Raw genomic sequence first — 20,588 nt, 5'->3', positions numbered from 1 at the left:
AATTTGATAAAGTTTTAATCTTGTTACGATACGAGTTTGACGTTTGCACACCCTGACTGGTGCGAGCGAAATGCACTGCGAGTCGTATCAAGGTCGCATCATACCAGTATCAAAACTCAAGTCAGTATCGGCCCCGTGAAATTGCCAGCGCCACTTTAAAGGACCCCGGACCTAAAGTATGGGAAATGTGGTTTCAGTTAAATATTTTGAGATTTTGATGTTATAGATTTTAGAGTCCTGAACAAAAGTCTCTAGGGGTGCTACCACTGTTTCCGAGTCCTTTTCAGAGTTTCGACTGATTTTGTACTAGGTAACACTGAAACCACATTTTCCATACTTTAGGTCCGGGGTCCTTTAGAATTCTTCATACTATTTTATACCAGTGTGTGTAATTTCATTCGTTTATCATAGCTCCATTCGCCTTATCGACATTTGGCGAAAAAATTACGACACACGACCTGTAAGAGCCACCTCACACTAGCGTCTCCCGAGCGTCGGCGTCTACTCAACTCTATGGCTGCGCAGCGACGCCATTTTCTAGAGCGGTGACTAGACGCCGACGCTCAAAAGACGCTAGTGTGGGTGGCCCTAATTCTAAAGCAGAAAAGGCAGGTTACAGCCAACGCAAATTTGCGTTTGCCTCTTATACTATGAAATGCAACTTGGCGCTTGAAAATTATGAGCAACCTTATCTTGGCAGCAAAATGCAGCCCTTGTTGGCTTTTCTTCGTAATGAGGTAATATATCACAGAGAATGAGCATTTACGTTATAAAAGCTGCGTACCCTCGAGTCACATTCTAACTTTAAAAAACTCACCTTCATACACATTTTGATACGTGCTGATAAATTAAATATACCTAATAATTTTCCCACCTATCTAATGATACTTATTCGGGCATAATACGTACATGCCAAACGGTAAATAGGTATTTTAATTTCCGTCATCGGTCCATCGTGGTATAAAAAGAAAGTGTATTTATCTACCGATTAGCCACAAAATGGGAATATGCGTTAAATTCGATTTGAAATTCGACTATCTCATCAAGCAAAATGTGAGACGCAAAAACACATTGGACCAATATAATTGGACAGATGGAATTCCACCCTAACCTCCCTCCCTCCGATAGTACATTGGACCTGCCAATTGAGTAAAATACTGAATAGTACTCGAGAATTCGAGATACTAATTCAGTTGTTGTTTTAGTTCGCAATCCTTTGTTGTCGTAGGCACTCCAATGGAATTAGGATTAGATTTTCGTTTCTTAGGTTTAGGTTTATACGGCCCCTCGTTAGTATTAGAGTACTTTAAGTCTGTGACGGCCCGATTCGAACTTTAAGATACGCCAGTTGATGATGATGATGATGATGCTCTCCTGACCGATTTCGGCCACAGCGGCTGTGTGCTCTGGAGTAGGCAATTTTTAACTCGTGTTTTTAGAGTGTAGCTGATCCACTCTCTGGTGCACCCTTAAGTAGCTCACGTACCTATCTTCTTGCTAAATACTGAGCGCATTTTGGGCACGATTACGATTAGATATATATGTTTCAAATGTGAAGTTTCTTCAGACAAAAACGTCACTTTGACACTGACACATCTAATCCATATCGTTTCTAGATCTATTAATTGACGTATCTTAAAGTTCGAATCGGGCGGTGAGTCTCACAAACTCGCCGCCAAATAGCCGCTCCCACACAAACGAATTTACGGGGTCCCTTTGTTTGACACAAAGTTGTAAGTCATAATGTATTGTTTGTCATATTATCATTAGTTATTCTGAAACCGTTAACTTTTCAGAATTTTCGTAAGGTTATCCTATAGATAGGTTAGGTTTGTTTTATGGCAATCCTGAAAGCTTACGCGTTTCTGAGAAAAACAAATTATGACTAACGAAAATGCGGACAAACAATACATTATGACTTAAAACTTTATGAGAAACAATATAGGCCCCCGTTTTTACTTCCTTGTTGGCTAGGTATAGTATAATGTACAGTCGCCAACCTCGCCATCAGATATATCGGAGCGGACAAGTTGCTCAAAATATCTGTACACGCACTCTAGCTCCTTGATAATAGATGCGTGTTCAGATATTTGTGAACACCGTGGCCGCTCCGATATATCTGATGGCTACTGTACTTATAATCATCACGACGCATAATATTAAAATACAGTTTCATGTCATTTTAGTTCAGCATGATGGTTTAAAATGGGAGCAAGTTTAGATTGTATGGCGGCGGCTACTAGCCGCCGGCTAGGTATCACACGGTGGTCCTCGCATCACGTTGCGAAGGGCAAATAGTTATTTGTACAACAAGAGATCAAAGTTTGATATTTCTTCGAGTGCTTATTTTGAGTCCCGTGCAAGCGAAAGATTCTATAATAGATTCACGAGCGTAGCGAGTGAATCTAATTTAGAATCTTGAGCGTAGTAAGGGATTCAAAAGCGCACGAGATGTAAATAACTTTGATCTCGTGTAGTACACAAAATTTTTCACCCTAAGCAGTGAGAACATACCTAGAGGGACAGAGATAATAGAACCCAAGTATATCGAAATTGTATTAGACCCCGCATGTTGAAATGACATTTGACTATAAAGGTCATTTGAATGTCATTTTGTCTCACTCAGTGAGCAATTTGAGAGACACCCAGTGAGCAAAATGCGATTTTGCTCACTGAGTGAGACAAAATGACTCAGTGAGCAAAATCGCATTTTGCTCACTGTTTTTAAGAAGCAAAGTACCCTTGTTCGAGCTGCTGAGGTGAAAAATACTTTTTTTTAATTAATTCTACACGACAATCCGTTTCAAAGATACTTGACGTAAATAAAAATACCAGGACAAGTGCGAGTCTGACTCGCCCACCGAGGGTTCCGTACTTTTTAGTATTTGTTGTTATAGCGGCAACAGAGATACATCAACTGTCTATTATGGTTCATGAGATACAGCCTGGTGACAGACAGACGGACGGACAGAAGGACAAACGGACAGGCGGACAGTGGAGTCTTAGTAATAGTCTCCCGATTTCACCTTTTGGGTACGGAACCCTAAAAACAATAGAATAAGAAAAGTAGGAACTATTTCGGCTAAAAGGGCCTGATAAAACATGATCTGGTGAAGAAATCAAATGAAAAAAAGTGACACGTGTTAGAGTTACAATTTCGAAATACGGTACTTATTCCACCATTTCCTTAAATCCAATTGTTTCGATTTCCACGGTCATTCTACATATTTAATTACTAAAACAGATTTCAACAAGGAAAAGGCTCTTCCTTTTTAAGTCAACGATATCAATAAAACCGATAATTAAAAAAATCTTAAAAAAAAAGACGGCGGAATATACTTTTAAAAGAAGATCAGAAATGTCTTATTAATATCAGGAAAAAATCTGACGGTTTTCCTTTGATATGTTACAGAAAATTATTATTTCAATGAATGTTACTCGACACCCAGATATTATGATACCCGGATGTTTGTTTAATGCACTTATTTCTTATAGTTTTGCAACGTAAATATATTTTCAAAAACGTCAAAATTCCATGAAATTATGAGTATTATGCCGTATAAAAATAACACTTGCACTACATATGTTATTAAAATAGTTGTAGACTTTTCTTGGTCTATATATAGGTAGGTACATCAGCTATAACTTTATACTGATTCTGATTCAGATATAACAAATTGTTATGGTTTTTACCTTGACGATCGTGTAGGTAGATGTAGATGTAGTGTAGGGACGCCCGGCCGGAAGCAGGCGGGCTGTCGATCGCGTGTCGAATTCATTCAGCCCTGTTCCCTGGAGTTAGAGCTGCAGGTTACTATCCCGGCGGCATTCCCACACTATTCTCCTCAAATCTTCTTGTTTTCCTGCAGAACAGAAGGACATCTTTGAGTTTGACGTCCTTTAGATCGTGTACGTGGTTGGCGCGCTTCTCACGCACGACTTTCATATCATTTCGCATGCACCAATCAGCGTACTAGCAAAGACATATGTAACTTCATATAAGATGAATAAAGTCAAAGGAAAAAACGTGCATCGGAAATCAAGAAAAAGTTATTCTCGGATAGATGGCCACATACCTATAGCCTATGCTCAGCTAGACGGCGTGACGACACCGTTTCATATTTAACAATTTTAACACATAGATATCAGTGAATGGACATGGGTCATAATGATATAAAAATTATAAAATCATTTATCCATATGTCGGAGAATGGCTGAAATGTGCCATCTATCGCCTTCAAGGGGCGTTTTGTCATGCAAACCTTGACAAATAGAGCAAACTAGGGTGTTACGTACACTTGAGTGGCGTTCGACGCAGTTCCGCCAAGACGTCATAGAGTGCGCTCTTAAAACAATTGAAGTCCAGAACAATTGAAGTTATGCTGTCAATCAATCTTCAGAAGGAGCACGATGAGAACGAACGGGAGAAGATGACGTCTGTGGCGGCTCCTGGGTCTAATCCACTGGTTTGCTTAAGATAAAAAACGTAACGCGTGCTGTGATTTGTAATGAGTCTTGTGCAGTAAAGATTGTGAGTTGAACATCGTATTTCATTGAAGGCCCTCGTCATCCACGATTGAAGGTTCTGATGTGCTGCCGATATTATGATACGCCCACAATTCCCGACATCAGAAGTGTGGCCGAACACACGGAATTCGCTACGGAATTCCTCTTGAAAGCTCAAATTTGCCAAATGAAGGTGGACTGAAGGTCCCAAAAATCTACCCTGATTTTGAAAATCCCTGGCATTCCTTAATTCAAGAGTTTTAAAGGCCTTAGAAAATGAAGAAATCTCATGCTATCGCTGGTGGAAAATAAAGAAGTATCGTGATGGAAAATATTTGAAGTGAAATGACAGTTGACATATTTGATATTTTATAAATTGTGATCCAGTTTTTGTATTGCTTTTTATGTTATGTTGTGTGAAATTTTCGTGAATGTTGTTAATGTTGTAACTCTAAGTAATACGTTTACAGTCCTTTGCACCATGAAGAATGAAGATAGTTGCTGCGAGATCTCCCGTCTCGCACGGGTTGGAGCTGCGGTTGCAGAAACGTGGGTGCCTTAGTTTGTTTACAGAAGCTGAGAGGAGCTGCATATTTACTGGTTGCCAGACTGTCGCTGGAAGTTGGAAATCGCGTGAGTTGCGTCCATTGTTTTATGATTTGTAACTGTGTTGAGTGTACCTCACAAAGCCGGCGTGATGGGTTCTAGTTAGGAAAATATGAGAACAGATACCTTCGAGATATCTACTCTAGCCTTTAATGGTCAGAATCAGAATGTATGTAAAAAAACTTTTGGTACGTGGACTTGTAATCTGCTGTTAAGACGATGTAAGGCTGTTTAACGATTTTCTGAGCACTATGGCATGTAATACCGTCACAACTTGAATAGCTTCTAGCAAAATGCACCTTAATTTTTTTGTGTGGAGACGTACTATTTCAAATTGTGTCGTGGACCAAATAATATTATCGTGAGAAGCGTCACGAGTGGTTGATGCCATTATTCGATCACACTGTGAATATAAAATTCTTACCTTTAAGTATGATTTCTATTTTGCTAGCTTGTGCCTATGATGGTGGTAAGTATGTGCGTGATATTTTTTTGATATGAAAAGTAAACCGAGAACTTAGTGGTAAAGTTCATGACCGTTGACGGATAGTTCTGACTTAGTTTTAATCATGTGCAATTGTGCATTCCTTTGATTACTTAAAATGACTTCACATCCAAAATTAACTAGTCAAAACGAAACGTAAACGTAATGAGTGAAAATTGTGTGTTCCTATTTGAAGAACCTAAATGGTGATTATTTTAACCGCATCGAAGCCGAAGGAATCCTTTTGTGGTCATTTTTGCAGTCAGATTTTAGAGTTTACAGTAACTACAGAACAATTTTTAGACCCGACATTTAATTTTTCAATAATTCTGTGATTCAGTGATATGTTGTTTGCGATGTGTATCTGTCAAAGGGCCATTATGATTATCAAATTGAATTTGATGAACAATGATAAAATAATTTAAAATTAATTGATTAACTTTGGATTCGATTTGACACTTGATTTGACTTACTTATCACTCAATGGGTTAAGATAATTTTGCATATTGTATGAATTGCAGTTTGAGAAGGATATTATTCAATGATTTTTTTAAACACTACCTATTTAAAGGGACACATTTTGGGATTAGATTTCTCTACGTAGGTATACCACTTTCCGCGTTGGTTTTATGACATTGTCGTAAGAAACGAAACGTGAAGTTCATGCCTCTTTGAGGATAGTTTATTTGAGAGGTTCATCATTTGAGTTGGCGGTCGCAACCGGAACCTGAGTTGTCCAGAGGGCGTTTGAGGGCTGGGTGCTGGAGGGCACAGTCCTATTCGTAACTGCAATTCATGGGGGTTTCGGACCGGGCGATGAGGCTAGCTGTGTGTTGGAACCAAGCTGTTGTAAAGCCAAGGTGTTGGCACTGTTATTTGGAAGTTGGTGTTGACTTGTAGGCATTGGTTGATGTATGTGAAAAGAAAGTATTAATGATTAATTATGTGTGTATGCCAAAGAAAAAAAAAAGAACGTGTCAATGATTATGTGCAGATAGACACATTTTTAGTTTTTCGCTCGACACTCAAAGCTGTGCGCGCGTGCGTCCATTAGGGACAAAACACACGCAACGTGATTTAAAACAAATTTTAAAATTCCTCATATTATGGTTAAAATTATTGTTCCCCTTAAATGTGAAGGCAAATGACAGAACGGTTTTGGCATGCTATTTTAGTATTTTTCGGTAGAAGGCAGCAAAAATGAGACTTGAAAAAAAAGGGAAAATAACGCTTTGTCTATTACACTTATTATCCAAAATTATTAAAGTATGTTACTACGTACGCTATTACGCACGTTATGGAACTAGTACAAAAAGTTGTTCGTACTCCTTACAGTAATTATAATGTTCCTTATGATCTTTTACGAAACTAGTTGTCGATGTTTAGCGAATAGAGTCGAACGCATTTATTTTCTGTTTGATCGATAAAGAAGTTAGCAAAATTTGAGTACCTACAGCGGTTTGATTTAGAATAGAAATTCTGCCACTAATACCTGTTACGCTAGATCGTTCGTTGTAAAACGAGTTGTGAACTTCTTTATTAATTTCATGCATGTTCAACCTTTTTGAACATCTTTGAGAGCTATTTGGTTTTTGAAGTATTGTGTCAGTCAGCTAAAGACAAGTCGTGTCAGTGTGTAAATATCACATAATGATCAAGTTTTCTTGCCTTTTTCTTAATAAAAATTATGAAAGCGATAAAAAAAAAAATACAATTTGGTTTTCGTAGAAAGTATAATACTGGACTTACCTGATAATATATCAAGTTTTGAAAATTTCTCAAGCTGTCTTGTAAATGTGTTGTCCGTACAGAAGGAATAAAATAGAGAAGTCGGTTTAAACTGAACTGAACGCAATTTTGGTACGTGTTTAAACTATTTAATATGAGAATCGAATAAGTAAACTGTCGTAGTCCTATTCCGAAACTTAAAATTACGTGTCGATTAATTACAATATGCTTCTTTTTGTTTATGGAATTAATGATTGTGTTTAGGAATACACAAATAATTAATGGTGCCAAAATTTAATCAAAATATTCAGGGTATGGTAGAAAGCTGATTTGAAATCAATTGACCTGGCTCAATCTTTTTATACTTAGGCGGGTGATCGAACGAGCGAGCGAAGCGAAGTGAAGTTCTTACATTCAACTTGGAACACACGGCTGGCTAGGGGCACGTCCCGGCATTTCGATGTTTTTAAGCTGAGCTATCAGAGGATAGTTTGATACACAATAACTTAAGTAAATTTGTTCTAATTTAAATGAAATTGGGTAAACGTGTAGTTGAGGGCATTTTAGTCATTAAATTATGAGCAGGCTCGATCAAGGTGTTATTGAGTTAGAAGAGCTTAAAAGGCTAGAAAGCTATTTGTGAGGGGTCTTGCTTTTCTGGTCATCTTATTTGCAAGAAAGTATGGTCGAGTTTGGTATCAAATGAAAGTGCTCGGCTTTTATAATATTGTTTTTAAGTTTACCATTTTTAAATAATTAACAAGATAAAAATAAACATAATATAGGTATTTGACATTTGACAAGAAAGATAACGGCTTACCACAGATACAGTTTATTTTAATCTCTATGGTGTTGTGATGGGCTCCGGCGACCTTGCAATAAATCACATGCGGTTTTCGATCCTTTGCCGACTAAGTAGTAGGTTCATTAAATTGATCTAACTTTTTGGCGAACCGCGAGTTCTCAGTTCGGGGCGAACTACTAGTTTAAATCAAACTTACTAAACATTTTAACCATGAGATAACGGAGATGATACACGCGTCTTGGGTGAGAGGCCATTGTGTGCGTGCGGCCAAGTATCTTTCAAACGGATAAACTAATTTCATCGCTGTTTTCTGTGATCCTAGCTAACATTTTGAGGTAATGATTAAAATGGCAAATATATCTGGATCAAGGTATCAATGAAATCAAATAAGAAAATCTATTAGTGGGAACACTAAACTTTTAGGGAATACTAAACGTTTAAGTAAAGAATAGGTGCGCAGATAATGTTCATAAAATCAGTTAAATATGGAAAACCATTTATTTTCGAGAACTCAATACAAGATGTGTTTCAACTGAGGGGAATCTCTGTGGTGAGGTTCATTTAAAAGCTAGTTTGTATTGTATCTTTATGGTGATATTATTTTCACGCTGTTGCATTTTAAGTCTCTTAATGAATTGTTCGAAATGTATCTCTACCCCATTTCCGTTGAAATATGGCCTGATTGAATATCGTGATGCTACTGATGCTGAACTTGTTCATTCACAACAATGATCTATGTGCGTGTTATTGAAAGAGTTGAGTTGAGTTGCCTGTCAGTATACAAAAGTTATGGAGGAACTTACTTTGGTCAGGTAGGCCGAGCAATGAGCTTAGATACCTCAGATTGTTGTATTCTGTCCGCAGATGTATGCAGTGATGATGCCGAGTGAGTCAGGATGCCGTGGTGGTGCAGATGATCTGCGCTCTACAGTCTCTTTTGGGAGAAGAAGATCTCATCTTCGCTCTAGTCTACCAGTGAAAATCATAAAGGGGGATGGATAACGTACGGAGGGACCCGTACAATGTCAGGTTGGCCGTGTCGGAGAATGGCTGAAATGTGCCATCTATCGCCTTCAAGGGGCGTTTTGTCATGCAAACCTTGACAAATAGAGCAAACTAGGGTGTTACGTACACTTGAGTGGCGTTCGACGCAGTTCCGCCAAGACGTCATAGAGTGCGCTCTTAAAACAATTGAAGTCCAGAACAATTGAAGTTATGCTGTCAATCAATCTTCAGAAGGAGCACGATGAGAACGAACGGGAGAAGATGACGTCTGTGGCGGCTCCTGGGTCTAATCCACTGGTTTGCTTAAGATAAAAAACGTAACGCGTGCTGTGATTTGTAATGAGTCTTGTGCAGTAAAGATTGTGAGTTGAACATCGTATTTCATTGAAGGCCCTCGTCATCCACGATTGAAGGTTCTGATGTGCTGCCGATATTATGATACGCCCACAATTCCCGACACATATATATACTTTTTGTTGATAATTTTATACGTTGTCATTTTGAGTTTTAGTCGTGTGTTGATAGATGGCAGTAAATTTACTGTGACTACAAAATTTACTATGACAAGACCCCTCTATACTATATATTCTCTTTGGTACTAGTAAGCAATCTTAAATGTCGTATCAATATCGTAACAAGTTAAGTGGTTAAATCTGAATTAGGCTCCTGGTCTTTGTAGACAAAGAGATTGGCTGCTATTTAACTGATCACCAGATTTAGTAAAATTTAATACCAAAAAAATATATTTTACCACCCTAAAATAATGAATGATCACCAAAATTATAACACCATTTTAATCTGAAATGATTACCAATTTTATTATATTTTACTATCCTTTTAAAGGAAATAACACCAAACTAATAATTATTAACCCAAAAATTGTAAATGATTACCAAATTTCAAACCCCATTTTAATGTGAAATGATAACCAAATTTTTACAGTTTCCTATCCTATTAAAGAAAATGACACAAAAATAATCATTGTAAACCCAAAAATAGTAAATGACCACCAAAATTGTAACCACATTTTTATTAAAAATGTGCAAATATTTAATATAATACTATTCAATTAATTAATCCACTTCGTCACCTTTTTCTAGTAGCATTTTATTTCTATAACAGTCGCAGTTCTAACCTAACCTAACCCACTTTTCTAGTAGCATTTCTTTTCTGCAAGGGTCGCAGTTCAAACCTAACCTAACCCACTTTTCTAGTAGCATTTCGTTTCTGTATGGGTCGCAGTTCAAACCTAACCTAACCCACTTTTCTAGTAGCATTTCTTTTCTGTAAGGGTCGCAGTTCAAACCTAACCTAACCTACTTTTCTAGTAGCATTTATTTTCTGTATGGGTCGAGTTCAAACCTGACCTAACCCACTTTTCTAGTAGTTAGCATTTCTTTTCTGTAAGGGTCGCAGTTCAAACCTAACCTAACCTACTTTTCTAGTAGCATTTATTTTCTGTATGGGTCGAGTTCAAACCTAACCTAACCCACTTTTCCAGTAGCATTTCTTTTCTGTAAGGGTCGCAGTTCAAACCTAACCTAACCCACTTTTCCAGTAGCATTACTTTTCTGTTAAGGGTCGCAGTTCAAACCTAACCTAACCCATTTTTCTAGTAGCATTTGGTTTCTGTAAGGGTCGCAATTCAAACCTAACCTAACCCACTTTTCTGATAGCAGTTTGGTTCTGTAAGGGTCGCAGTTCAAACCTAACCTAACCCACTTTTCTAGTAGCATTTCGTTTCTGTATGGGTCGCAGTTCAAACCTAACCCACTTTTCTATTAGCATTTCGTTTCTGTATGGGTCGCAGTTGAAACCTAACCTAACCCACTTTTCTAGTAGCATTTCGGTTCTGTGAGGATCGCAGTTCTAACCTAACCTAACCCACTTTTCTAGTAGAATTTCGTTTCTGTATGGGTCGCAGTTCAAACCTAACCCACTTTTCTATTAGCATTTCGTTTCTGTATGGGTCGCAGTTGAAACCTAACCTAACCCACTTTTCTAGTAGCATTTCAGTTCTGTGAGGATCGCAATTCTAACCTAACCTAACCCACTTTTATAGTAGCATTTCGTTTCTGTAAAGGTCGCAGTTCAAACCTAACCTAACCTACTTTTATAGTACCATTTCGTTTCTGTAAGGGTCGCAGTACTAACCTAACCTAACCCACTTAACAGATAGCAGTTTAACTTACTTTTCTAGTAGCATAACGAAATGCTACCAGAAAAGTAGGTTAGGTTAGGTTAGGTGTTATGCGGTGCGGGGTACGGGGGGTTGAGCGGAAGGGGCTAGTAATTTTGGCATCAGTTTACTTTATTTGGTAATCATAGTGGTTTATTTAGGTGAAAATATCGCATTAATTTGGTCTTCAAGATTTGGTGATCATTAATGATTTTTGGTGGTCATTCAATATATTTGGTATTTGAATACAATTTGAAGGGCAGTCGTATTTAAAACGGTGGTACTTTTGTATTTTTAGGCCTTATTTTTTTGGTGTTCAGCAATTTTTTTTGGTAAGCATGTTTTTTTTATTTAGGGTAACAAAGTATTTTTTGGTGGTCATTATATTTGTAGCCAAAGAGATTACCTATTTTACTGACAAGAATATTCGGTAAATATTAGTTAATTAATATTATTTAATTTAAATTTGCAAGAAGGTTTGATATTGCAAAAAATTAAGTAATTTCGGTTAAAAATGTTGACACTGCAAATATTGTTTATAACGACTTTTGCTTCTTATTGGGCACTGATTTTCATGAAATATCGTGAACAGAATTTTTATATAAATCTGCGTTTGTATTCATGAGGTCATTAAACTTTCTCTTTTTTCTGACTGAGTGTGACGTGCCTGAACCTGTCTCAACCCGTCTGTGCTCAGTTAAGAGTGACGTGTCGCAATTTCAAGGCACACGGATATTCTTTGATAAAACTCGTTAAATTTGAATTTATGCTTTGACGTGACGAGACGAGTCTAACAAAACGTGACAACACTCATAAAAAATAGCAGGTTTATTTGTAATTCTTTAGAAAAACGTGTTTCAAAAAGAAAGAAAGATTAGATTTGTATATATCAGTGTCAAAAGTGACGTTTTTGTTTGAAGGAACGTCACTTTTGACACTGACATCAATTTCGTATCTAGACAAATATTTGACGCATCTTAAAGTTCGAATCGGGCCGTGTCTCGCCGTCTGTGAGGACTCTTATCATCGTGACGTCACGTTATTTTACTTAATATTATCGTGTATTTCGGGGCCTTAGCGGATACACTTCGACCCATGGGGATCTTTGGTGTAATTGCTCCCATGGTCTAATAAAACATGGTCTTCTATTCCCAGAGTGACACAGGCCTACGTCACAATAACATGGCCGCTATATATATTAGCGCTATCGCATATTATCATATAGCGCTGTCGCATGATGACGTAGGCTTGTGTCAGTTAGGTGACCTAGAAAAGACGGGAATAGAGTACCAGGCGGAGTATAGGTATTATTATACCATGATTGCCCCTATTTCGCGCCTACTCAAGAACTTGTTTAACCATGTCCATGTCTCAGATGATGATGGAGACAACAAGTTGAAAATAAAATCGAATAAGTCTGAATTCTACAGACGGTTAAAAAACTGAAAAAAAAAATACTATAAATAAAATATAAAATAAAATAAAATAAAAATCATTTATTTCAGACCTTAAAGGGGCCCACTGATTAACAGTCCGCCGGACGGTATCGGCCTGTCAGTTAGAACAAAATTTTGACAGTTCCCTCAGTGGGCCCCTAAAAACTAACTAACTAAATTTTACTTAAAACAAAGTTTTGTACTGCCCACCCAAAATACATAAAAACTGAGGGCCCGATTCGGATTTTGAAATAGACATCTATTAGACATCACCAAGATACGATAACGATATGTTTAAGATCTAACCTGTCAAATTTGACATTTGCGCGATTCTGGAGGACATCTAATAGATATCTTACTCTATCTAACGTAAAAGTGACATTGGTTGCCCGAATTGCGTTGCAAAAGAGAACTAGTTGATATCTAAACTATAACGTATCTAGAATGATTCTAGTACGTGTCGTCTCTTGTGAATATATTATCTTGAAGTTCGAATACGGCAGTGATATTATATATTAACTTTCGGCGCGATTCGGGAAATGAATTAGAGATTCACTAGATATGTGAGAAAAGATATGTGACGTTCCATGGCAAAAGGTACCTTATGGCGGTTGGCGCTTACGCTATTATTAACGTCGCTCCAATATTATTGGGCCGCCATAAGGTACCTTTTGCCGTGGAACGTCACATATCTTTACTCACATATCTAGTGAATCTCTAATTCATTTCCCGAATCGCGCCGTTTATCGCTTCATCTTCCTACGCGTCGAAAGCATGTACCATTTCGCCCACACTGTTAGGGCGATTGTGCACTACAATGAATTTTACTGTCCGGAAGTCTGAGTTTTCATGGTCCGATATGGCATGAAAAAAACGGATGATTGGCTTGTGCACTTGTCCGTCTTTTTACTCGCAGGTGCGGCGCAGTGGCATGAAACCCCCAAGCGCTGCGCCGCACCTGCGAGTAAAAAGACGGACAAGTGCACAAGCCAATCATCCGTATTTTTCATGCCATATCGGACCATGAAAACTCGGACTGCCGGACAGTAAAATTCATTGTAGTGCACAATCGCCCTTAGTGTTAACTAACAGATTGTAAACCTTATTACAAAAGGCATAAGGTCCACCAATGGACAGTTAAGAGTGTTGCTGTTTGTACCCATTTTCTAATAGCTTTTTAAAAAGAGATGTCTTTAAGTAGGTACACATACCTACTTTTGAACTTGAACTGCGGAGATATAGGTATCATTATTTGTAAAACTTTAAGAGAGTATTAAGTACCTTGAGCGTTATTGTATAATGTATAAATGTAGAATGGTGTCTAACCATTCTACATTTGTACATTGCATCATTACCAACTTTTGCCTTTCTTTACTCGTAAAAGAAACTGTGCGGTTACGGGTGGAAGCAGGGCACTTGCCCTAAAATACTTTAATGTTCACTTGTAAGCACGACTCGCCTTAATAAGGGCAGTAATACCTAAATCATGACATAGCGGACATATGTCCATTTTAATACTCCAACCGCTCATATGGTCGCCACGACCTGTCATTCTGACGAGTCGAATTCGAATAAGCCCCCTAATCTCATATGACGCTCTTGAAACACACGTCTGCAAGTCAAACAAAGAACGTTTCGTAATTTTATGTGTCTGTTTACCCTCTCGTTAGTGACATACCGTTATCTCTACACTTAGTACAAAACATTTGACAAACACTTGAAGGATATACGAGTTAAGTAGGATTTATACTGTAACTTTTTCAATGCTCAGCCTTACTGACATGGGTCATGTTGGTAATCATCCCCGAAAACGAGAAAAAACTTTTGGCAGTCTCATACCTACATTTTGGCTTGTCACATAATAATATCTGAGAAGCAGACACCTTTTATGGCTATTTTAATGTGGGTTCCATAGTCAAGTTGTTCAGTATGATCTACAGCAGTGCGGCAACGGCAGCAACGCAACTAAAGGTGACAGTCCATTTCCAACGACAGCAGCACTACCATTCATTTACAAGCTTTTATTTAGTTTCACCTGACCGTTGTCTGTCTGTCTGTGTGTAATCAAATCTTGCAAGTTAAATTGGATCCACTTCCCGGTTTCCGATTGAGCTGAAATTTGGCATACAATGCAATATTATGGTGTCATCGAGCTGATCTGATGATGGAGACCGGAGGTGGCCATAGGAACTCTGTGATAAAACAACGAAACCTAATTGTGTTTGGGGTTTTTAGAATTGTCTGGGTGAGTATTAGTTGCCTGTGGAAAAAAGTACAGTCGGCGATAAAAGCTTGTACCAAAAATGAATTTTTTGCCAATAACTTAGTTTACTATGGAAATTGACAATAACACCGACGCGTTCGTACTAGTACGTGGGCCATACTGAAAGTTTCTGGATTCTGATATATGAGATGACTTATTTTTTCTAAGTGGCCAGTCCAGGAATCTTCAGTATGCCCTAAGTAGTGCAGCTGCGGTTAGAAATGGAATGTTACCCTTACCAAGGATATTCACGGTAACATTTCTTTTTTCCAGTAAGTGCAACTCTGCATCAGCAACGATGCAATAAATGTCATATACTAAGAAAAGTTTATAATTTAAAGTAGTGTTTCTACGTGAAATAAAAACAAATTAAATATTTTCTGAAAATAATTTAATTTGTTCTAATACTTCTAATAGCAGTGTAGCAGTAGTTACACTGCCACAATCTAGTCGCCCTCCGAATGTCACCTTGAAAGCGAGCGATATGGACTGAACTTTTTTTTAATTACATTAATTTATTATTTAAATGTATCATCATCATCATATCAGTCAGAGGACGTCCACTGCTGGACATCGGCCTCCCCCAAAGAGTGCCACAATGACCGGTCTTGCGCCACCCGCATCCAGCGGACTCCCGCGACCTTTACCAGGTCGTCAGTCCACCTTGTGGGGGGCTACCCACGTTGCGCCTTCCGGTACGTGGTCGCCACTCGAGAACCTTTCCGCCCCAACGGCCATCGGTATTTAAATGTATACATTATGTAAAATAATTAAATTAAATTATTATATTACAATATTAAAACTAAAGTTAAACGTAGAAATAAAACAAAAACACAAAGTATAAAATACACTTACCTACAAACTTTAACAAGTCGGACTGCAGCATGGGCCCCATGACACTGACAGCGTTACCTCTCTGTATCGCAAGGGAAATACATTGAGAGAGGTACGCGCCAGCCCTGGGGTCCCCTGTGGACTGCACTACACACTTTATATTAAAGGAAAAATGGAAAACTTGACTCAGAGACTCCTGTGCCGTTAAGATGAAACAGTCTTTCGGTAGATGGGGCTAGACGCCAACCCGAGGCATGTACCTATACATAAAGTTTACGAACAAATTGAGGGCATTTCCGAGCAAAAAGATGTTTGATCAAAAATAAATCTAATTACATTTATCGATTTTAAAACCCGTGTCTGCTTGCTTGCGTTATATCGAGGGGGCAGTTGTAATATTATGTCAAGATAACTTTGTTATACTCATACTCATACTCATTCTTTATTGGTAATAGGTAATTACATGTCAGCTTACATAACTAGTACGAGTATGAGTATGAGTATGAGTAAATATCAAGCGGACCCCAGGCTCCTATGGCAATATGCCGGGATAACGCGAGGAAGAAATACAGTCAAATGCCTTATTGTTACAGCGGCGGTGGTGGTCGCATTCTTCGTGTGCTGGGCGCCGTTCCACATCCAGCGCGTGTTCTACGTGTACGGCCGCCAGCACCCCAAGTACGAGCTGATCAACGAACACCTGTTCAACATCGCTGGGGCGCTGTACTACGTGTCCGCCACTGTCAACCCGATACTGTACAACGTCATGAGCGGCAGGTCAGTCAGATACCTTTGTTAATTTTAATGAACTTACGAACTATAAAATAGCCTGATTAATTTTTCACATAAAAAATAATAAATAAATATTAGGGGACATCTTACACAATCATCCTAGCCCCAAACGAAGCAAAGCTTATTTAATTACACAAACGGGTCTACCGCGATATAATTTCATTGTACCTTAAATATGTGTACAAAACGCGAGAGTTTAAAATGTTATATAAGCAAAGCTTGTACTATGGGTGCCAGGAGACGATATAGATACATAGAAAACGCCCATGACTCAAGAACAGATATTTGTGTATATCACACAAATGAATGCCCTTACCTGGACTCGAGCCCAGGACCATCGGCTTCACAGACAGGGCCACTACCCACTAGGCTAGACCAGTCGTCAATAAGTTTGCATAATTATAGGTATGTTTTGATCCCCGTGACGGCAAGTAATAACAAATTAAGTAAATATTTTCAAGTTCAAATCCAGTATAGTAGTTGAATAGGTACAACATTGTTTCTATTATGTTCTATCAGAATATATTATCGACGTCGTTTACCTAAGTTCAATCATTAATTTTAATGGGCCCTATTTTAGTCCTCCTCTGACGCTCGGCATTAAGGTCTCTGCCCACTACACCGTATCATACCATGACCGTGCTATGAACGTGTCAGGCAAAAAAATATTCTTTGTATTAAAAATTCACAGATTTCGTGCCTCACACGACTATCGAGCACATTGGAAATGAATCTACGGAATTCGAAAACATATTGTCGCTGAGCGACGAGAAAGTCTGGATCAGGAAAAAGTTACAAAATAAAACTACAACGTTGAATGATAATTATTTTATTCTTAGATTAACACAAGTATCCTGGACATAACGCATGTGAACAAAAAAATTGCAAAATTTCCACACGCGTATCGAAGTTTGAATAATTGTCGCCGTGGCGCATAAGTATAGGTACATATTTCATTTTTCGATTAATAAGCAGGATATATTAATGTTCAAAGTACAAGAAAATTATTACACGGCAAATCAGTAGTCAACTCGAGAAGTGGTAGCCACATCGGCGTTATCGTCACTCGAGTCTTGATCGGCAGCGGCCCATTTGCTGCAAGATATGAAATTTTCTTGACAGCAGTTTGACGCGACGAGAGATGACCATAACAGCGTTTGTCTATGTTGCACCAAACCTGAGTTCCAATAGGTACTACCAGGGTTCAGCATCAGCTCTATCTTGGGTACTACTCTCCTAAGTGCTCATCAAGACGAGTCGGATGACCAAAACAGCGCCAGCCAAAACAGCTCTCCCTCTCCCTCTCCCTCTCCCTCTCCCTCTCCCTCTCCCTCTCCCTCTCCCTCTCCCTCTCCCTCTCCCTCTCCCTCTCCCTCTCCCTCTCCCTCTCCCTCTCCCTCTCCCTCTCCCTCTCCCTCTCCCTCTCCCTCTCCCTCTCCCTCTCCCTCTCCCTCTCCCTCTCCCTCTCCCTCTCCCTCTCCCTCTCCCTCTCCCTCTCCCTCTCCCTCTCCCTCTCCCTCTCCCTCTCCCTCTCCCTCTCCCTCTCCCTCTCCCTCTCCCTCTCCCTCTCCCTCTCCCTCTCCCTCTCCCTCTCCCTCTCCCTCTCCCTCTCCCTCTCCCTCTCCCTCTCCCTCTCCCTCTCCCTCTCCCTCTCCCTCTCCCTCTCCCTCTCCCTCTCCCTCTCCCTCTCCCTCTCCCTCTCCCTCTCCCTCTCCCTCTCCCTCTCCCTCTCCCTCTCCCTCTCCCTCTCCCTCTCCCTCTCCCTCTCCCTCTCCCTCTCCCTCTCCCTCTCCCTCTCCCTCTCCCTCTCCCTCTCCCTCTCCCTCTCCCTCTCCCTCTCCCTCTCCCTCTCCCTCTCCCTACCTCTATTTTTACCTCTACCTCTATCTCTATTTCTATTTCCACCACCACAAGAATGCATAGATTGTCGAATAGTGCGTTCTGACTTTTTGACTATTTTAAGGTTAGGCTACAGGACAAACCCTTAACCCGATCGTCTTTGTTTTAGGCTCTAATTATAGCTGACTAAATTGTCCAGAGCCGTTTTTCTCAAATTTTTGATATCATTCTTCGTTTCCAAATTATCGAGCACCAAAATCAAAAATTCGGAAAAAAAATAATTTTATTTTCACAATTTCGACCATAACTTTTTTCGTTTTTGACTTTCTCGAATAATTATTTTTGCACCTTACAGCTCTCGTGATTATGCGTCTTTTGAGCCTATGTTTTAATATCATATGTTCACAACTTTCCGAGATATAAGGGGATCGCACTTTTTCGTGAAATCGGACCGTATACTGGAGCGAACGAAAAGACATTTCCAATGTCAAAAGTATGAGACTATGCCCACTAGCCCGTTCCGTCACCGACCATACCCGTCGCGTGCCATGCACGGACCGTCAAAAACAGTCGGCGAGGATTTTTTGCCGGTACCGAAACGCTCCGTGCATGGCACGCAACGTTGCCGGAACGGTGCGTGCAGGCGGCGAAAGGGTGGGCATACGGGTTATAACTGCGTATGGTGACCATTCTAAGCCCGTTATAAACGCGTTGCTATATTTCTTGCTCGCTCTTACCAGTCTGATAACTATTCGCTCGCTCTTTCTGACGAGTCATGCTCTCGCGGATAAAACGCGGGTACTAAGGGGATGAAACGCGGATGCTACGGGGATTATAGGCGGATGCTATGGGGATGATGCGCGGTTACTACGGGCACTAAACCCGTTATACTGTACGCTTATGAAACAATGTGGACACGGTGTAGTGGGCATAGTAGTCCGTATCGCGTTACATTCCTAAATAATTCGCAAAAAGACAGTTTCACTATCAATCACCGAAATTATATAATTCTATTAACGAACGACTAGATATATATCCTCTACAAATGCATGAATGTAAGATAAAGGTCATAGAATGGTTAAAAACCCTACACTATAACGAATTGGAAGCCATCGTATGATAAATAGAGAATATAAATATATACACACAAACACACATACACACACACACACACACACACACACACACACACACACACACACACACACACACACACACACACACACACACACACACTCACGCATACATACACGCGCGCGCTAGCTATAAATTAGGTTAAGTTAGTTAAATATGTAATATTATTAAGTATATTAAGTTCGAAATAATTTTATAGCATGTCTTATAGTAATTATAAGTAACATACTTTGTTGTAACATACTAAATTATATTATGGATTGTACCCTCTCAAATTATGGAAGAGCGGGGCCTTCTGCCACAAGTATATTTTATACTTAAAAGAAGGTTCCAACCTTATTACTATTGTAATGGAAATTGTAACCCTTAATAAACAATTTTTCATTTTTTCATTTTTCATTTTCATTCCGTGCCTGATACGTTCACACCACGGTCATGGTATGATACGGTGTAGTGGGCAGAGACCTTTAAGCCTCAATAGCTGAAACTAAACTAATACCAAGTATATAAGTTATAGGTCCTCGCGGGCTTGGTTTCCGCAACTCGACGTCATATTATTGCGCCTATTTTGCGTGATGGGTTCGCGGCACTATTCTTGCCAACCCAACTCTACCAAGAAGCCTAATTTTAAGTATTTTATTAATTGAAAGGAGATCGTCGATTTTCTTAGGCGTTTGGGCCCACTCGCAAATGAACGTATACATGTAATATATATAGGAAATTTATCGTTATAATTGCTAGATCATAATGATAAAAACAGAATCACGAAATATAACGGGAATTATGAGAAATACTGCAATAAAAACTTGAACATGACAAGAAAACCTTTTATATACAGAAGCGTATACTACTCACACTATTCTATAAAAGTGTTTTAACTTTTTAAAAGAAAATAGTCAAAGTCTGACATGTAAATGAAACTGAAATCGTATCCGCGTTCAATAAAAAGTTATATTTTGATCTTATTCGGAAGTTCA

The 20,588-nt window shown here is 39.1% G+C and overlaps 2 protein-coding genes across 2 annotated transcripts in view; both read left to right on the top strand.

Moving 5' to 3' along the window:
• The window catches only part of LOC134794914 (uncharacterized), a 443,559-nt gene that overhangs the window by 11,299 nt on the left and 411,672 nt on the right, over positions 1 to 20,588 (top strand). The window lies entirely within an intron of this gene.
• The window catches only part of LOC134795223 (neuropeptides capa receptor-like), a 71,249-nt gene that overhangs the window by 2,272 nt on the left and 48,389 nt on the right, over positions 1 to 20,588 (top strand). Inside the window, exons 2-3 of the mRNA XM_063767055.1 lie at positions 14,665 to 14,720; positions 16,440 to 16,623. Of these exons, the coding sequence (XP_063623125.1) occupies positions 14,665 to 14,720; positions 16,440 to 16,623 (240 nt within the window). The remainder of the gene's footprint in view (positions 1 to 14,664; positions 14,721 to 16,439; positions 16,624 to 20,588) is intronic.

Source organism: Cydia splendana, chromosome 11 (genome assembly GCF_910591565.1).
Source record: "Cydia splendana chromosome 11, ilCydSple1.2, whole genome shotgun sequence".
Classification (NCBI taxonomy): Eukaryota; Metazoa; Arthropoda; class Insecta; order Lepidoptera; family Tortricidae; genus Cydia; species Cydia splendana.
This window is presented reverse-complemented; position numbering and strand designations above follow the sequence as displayed.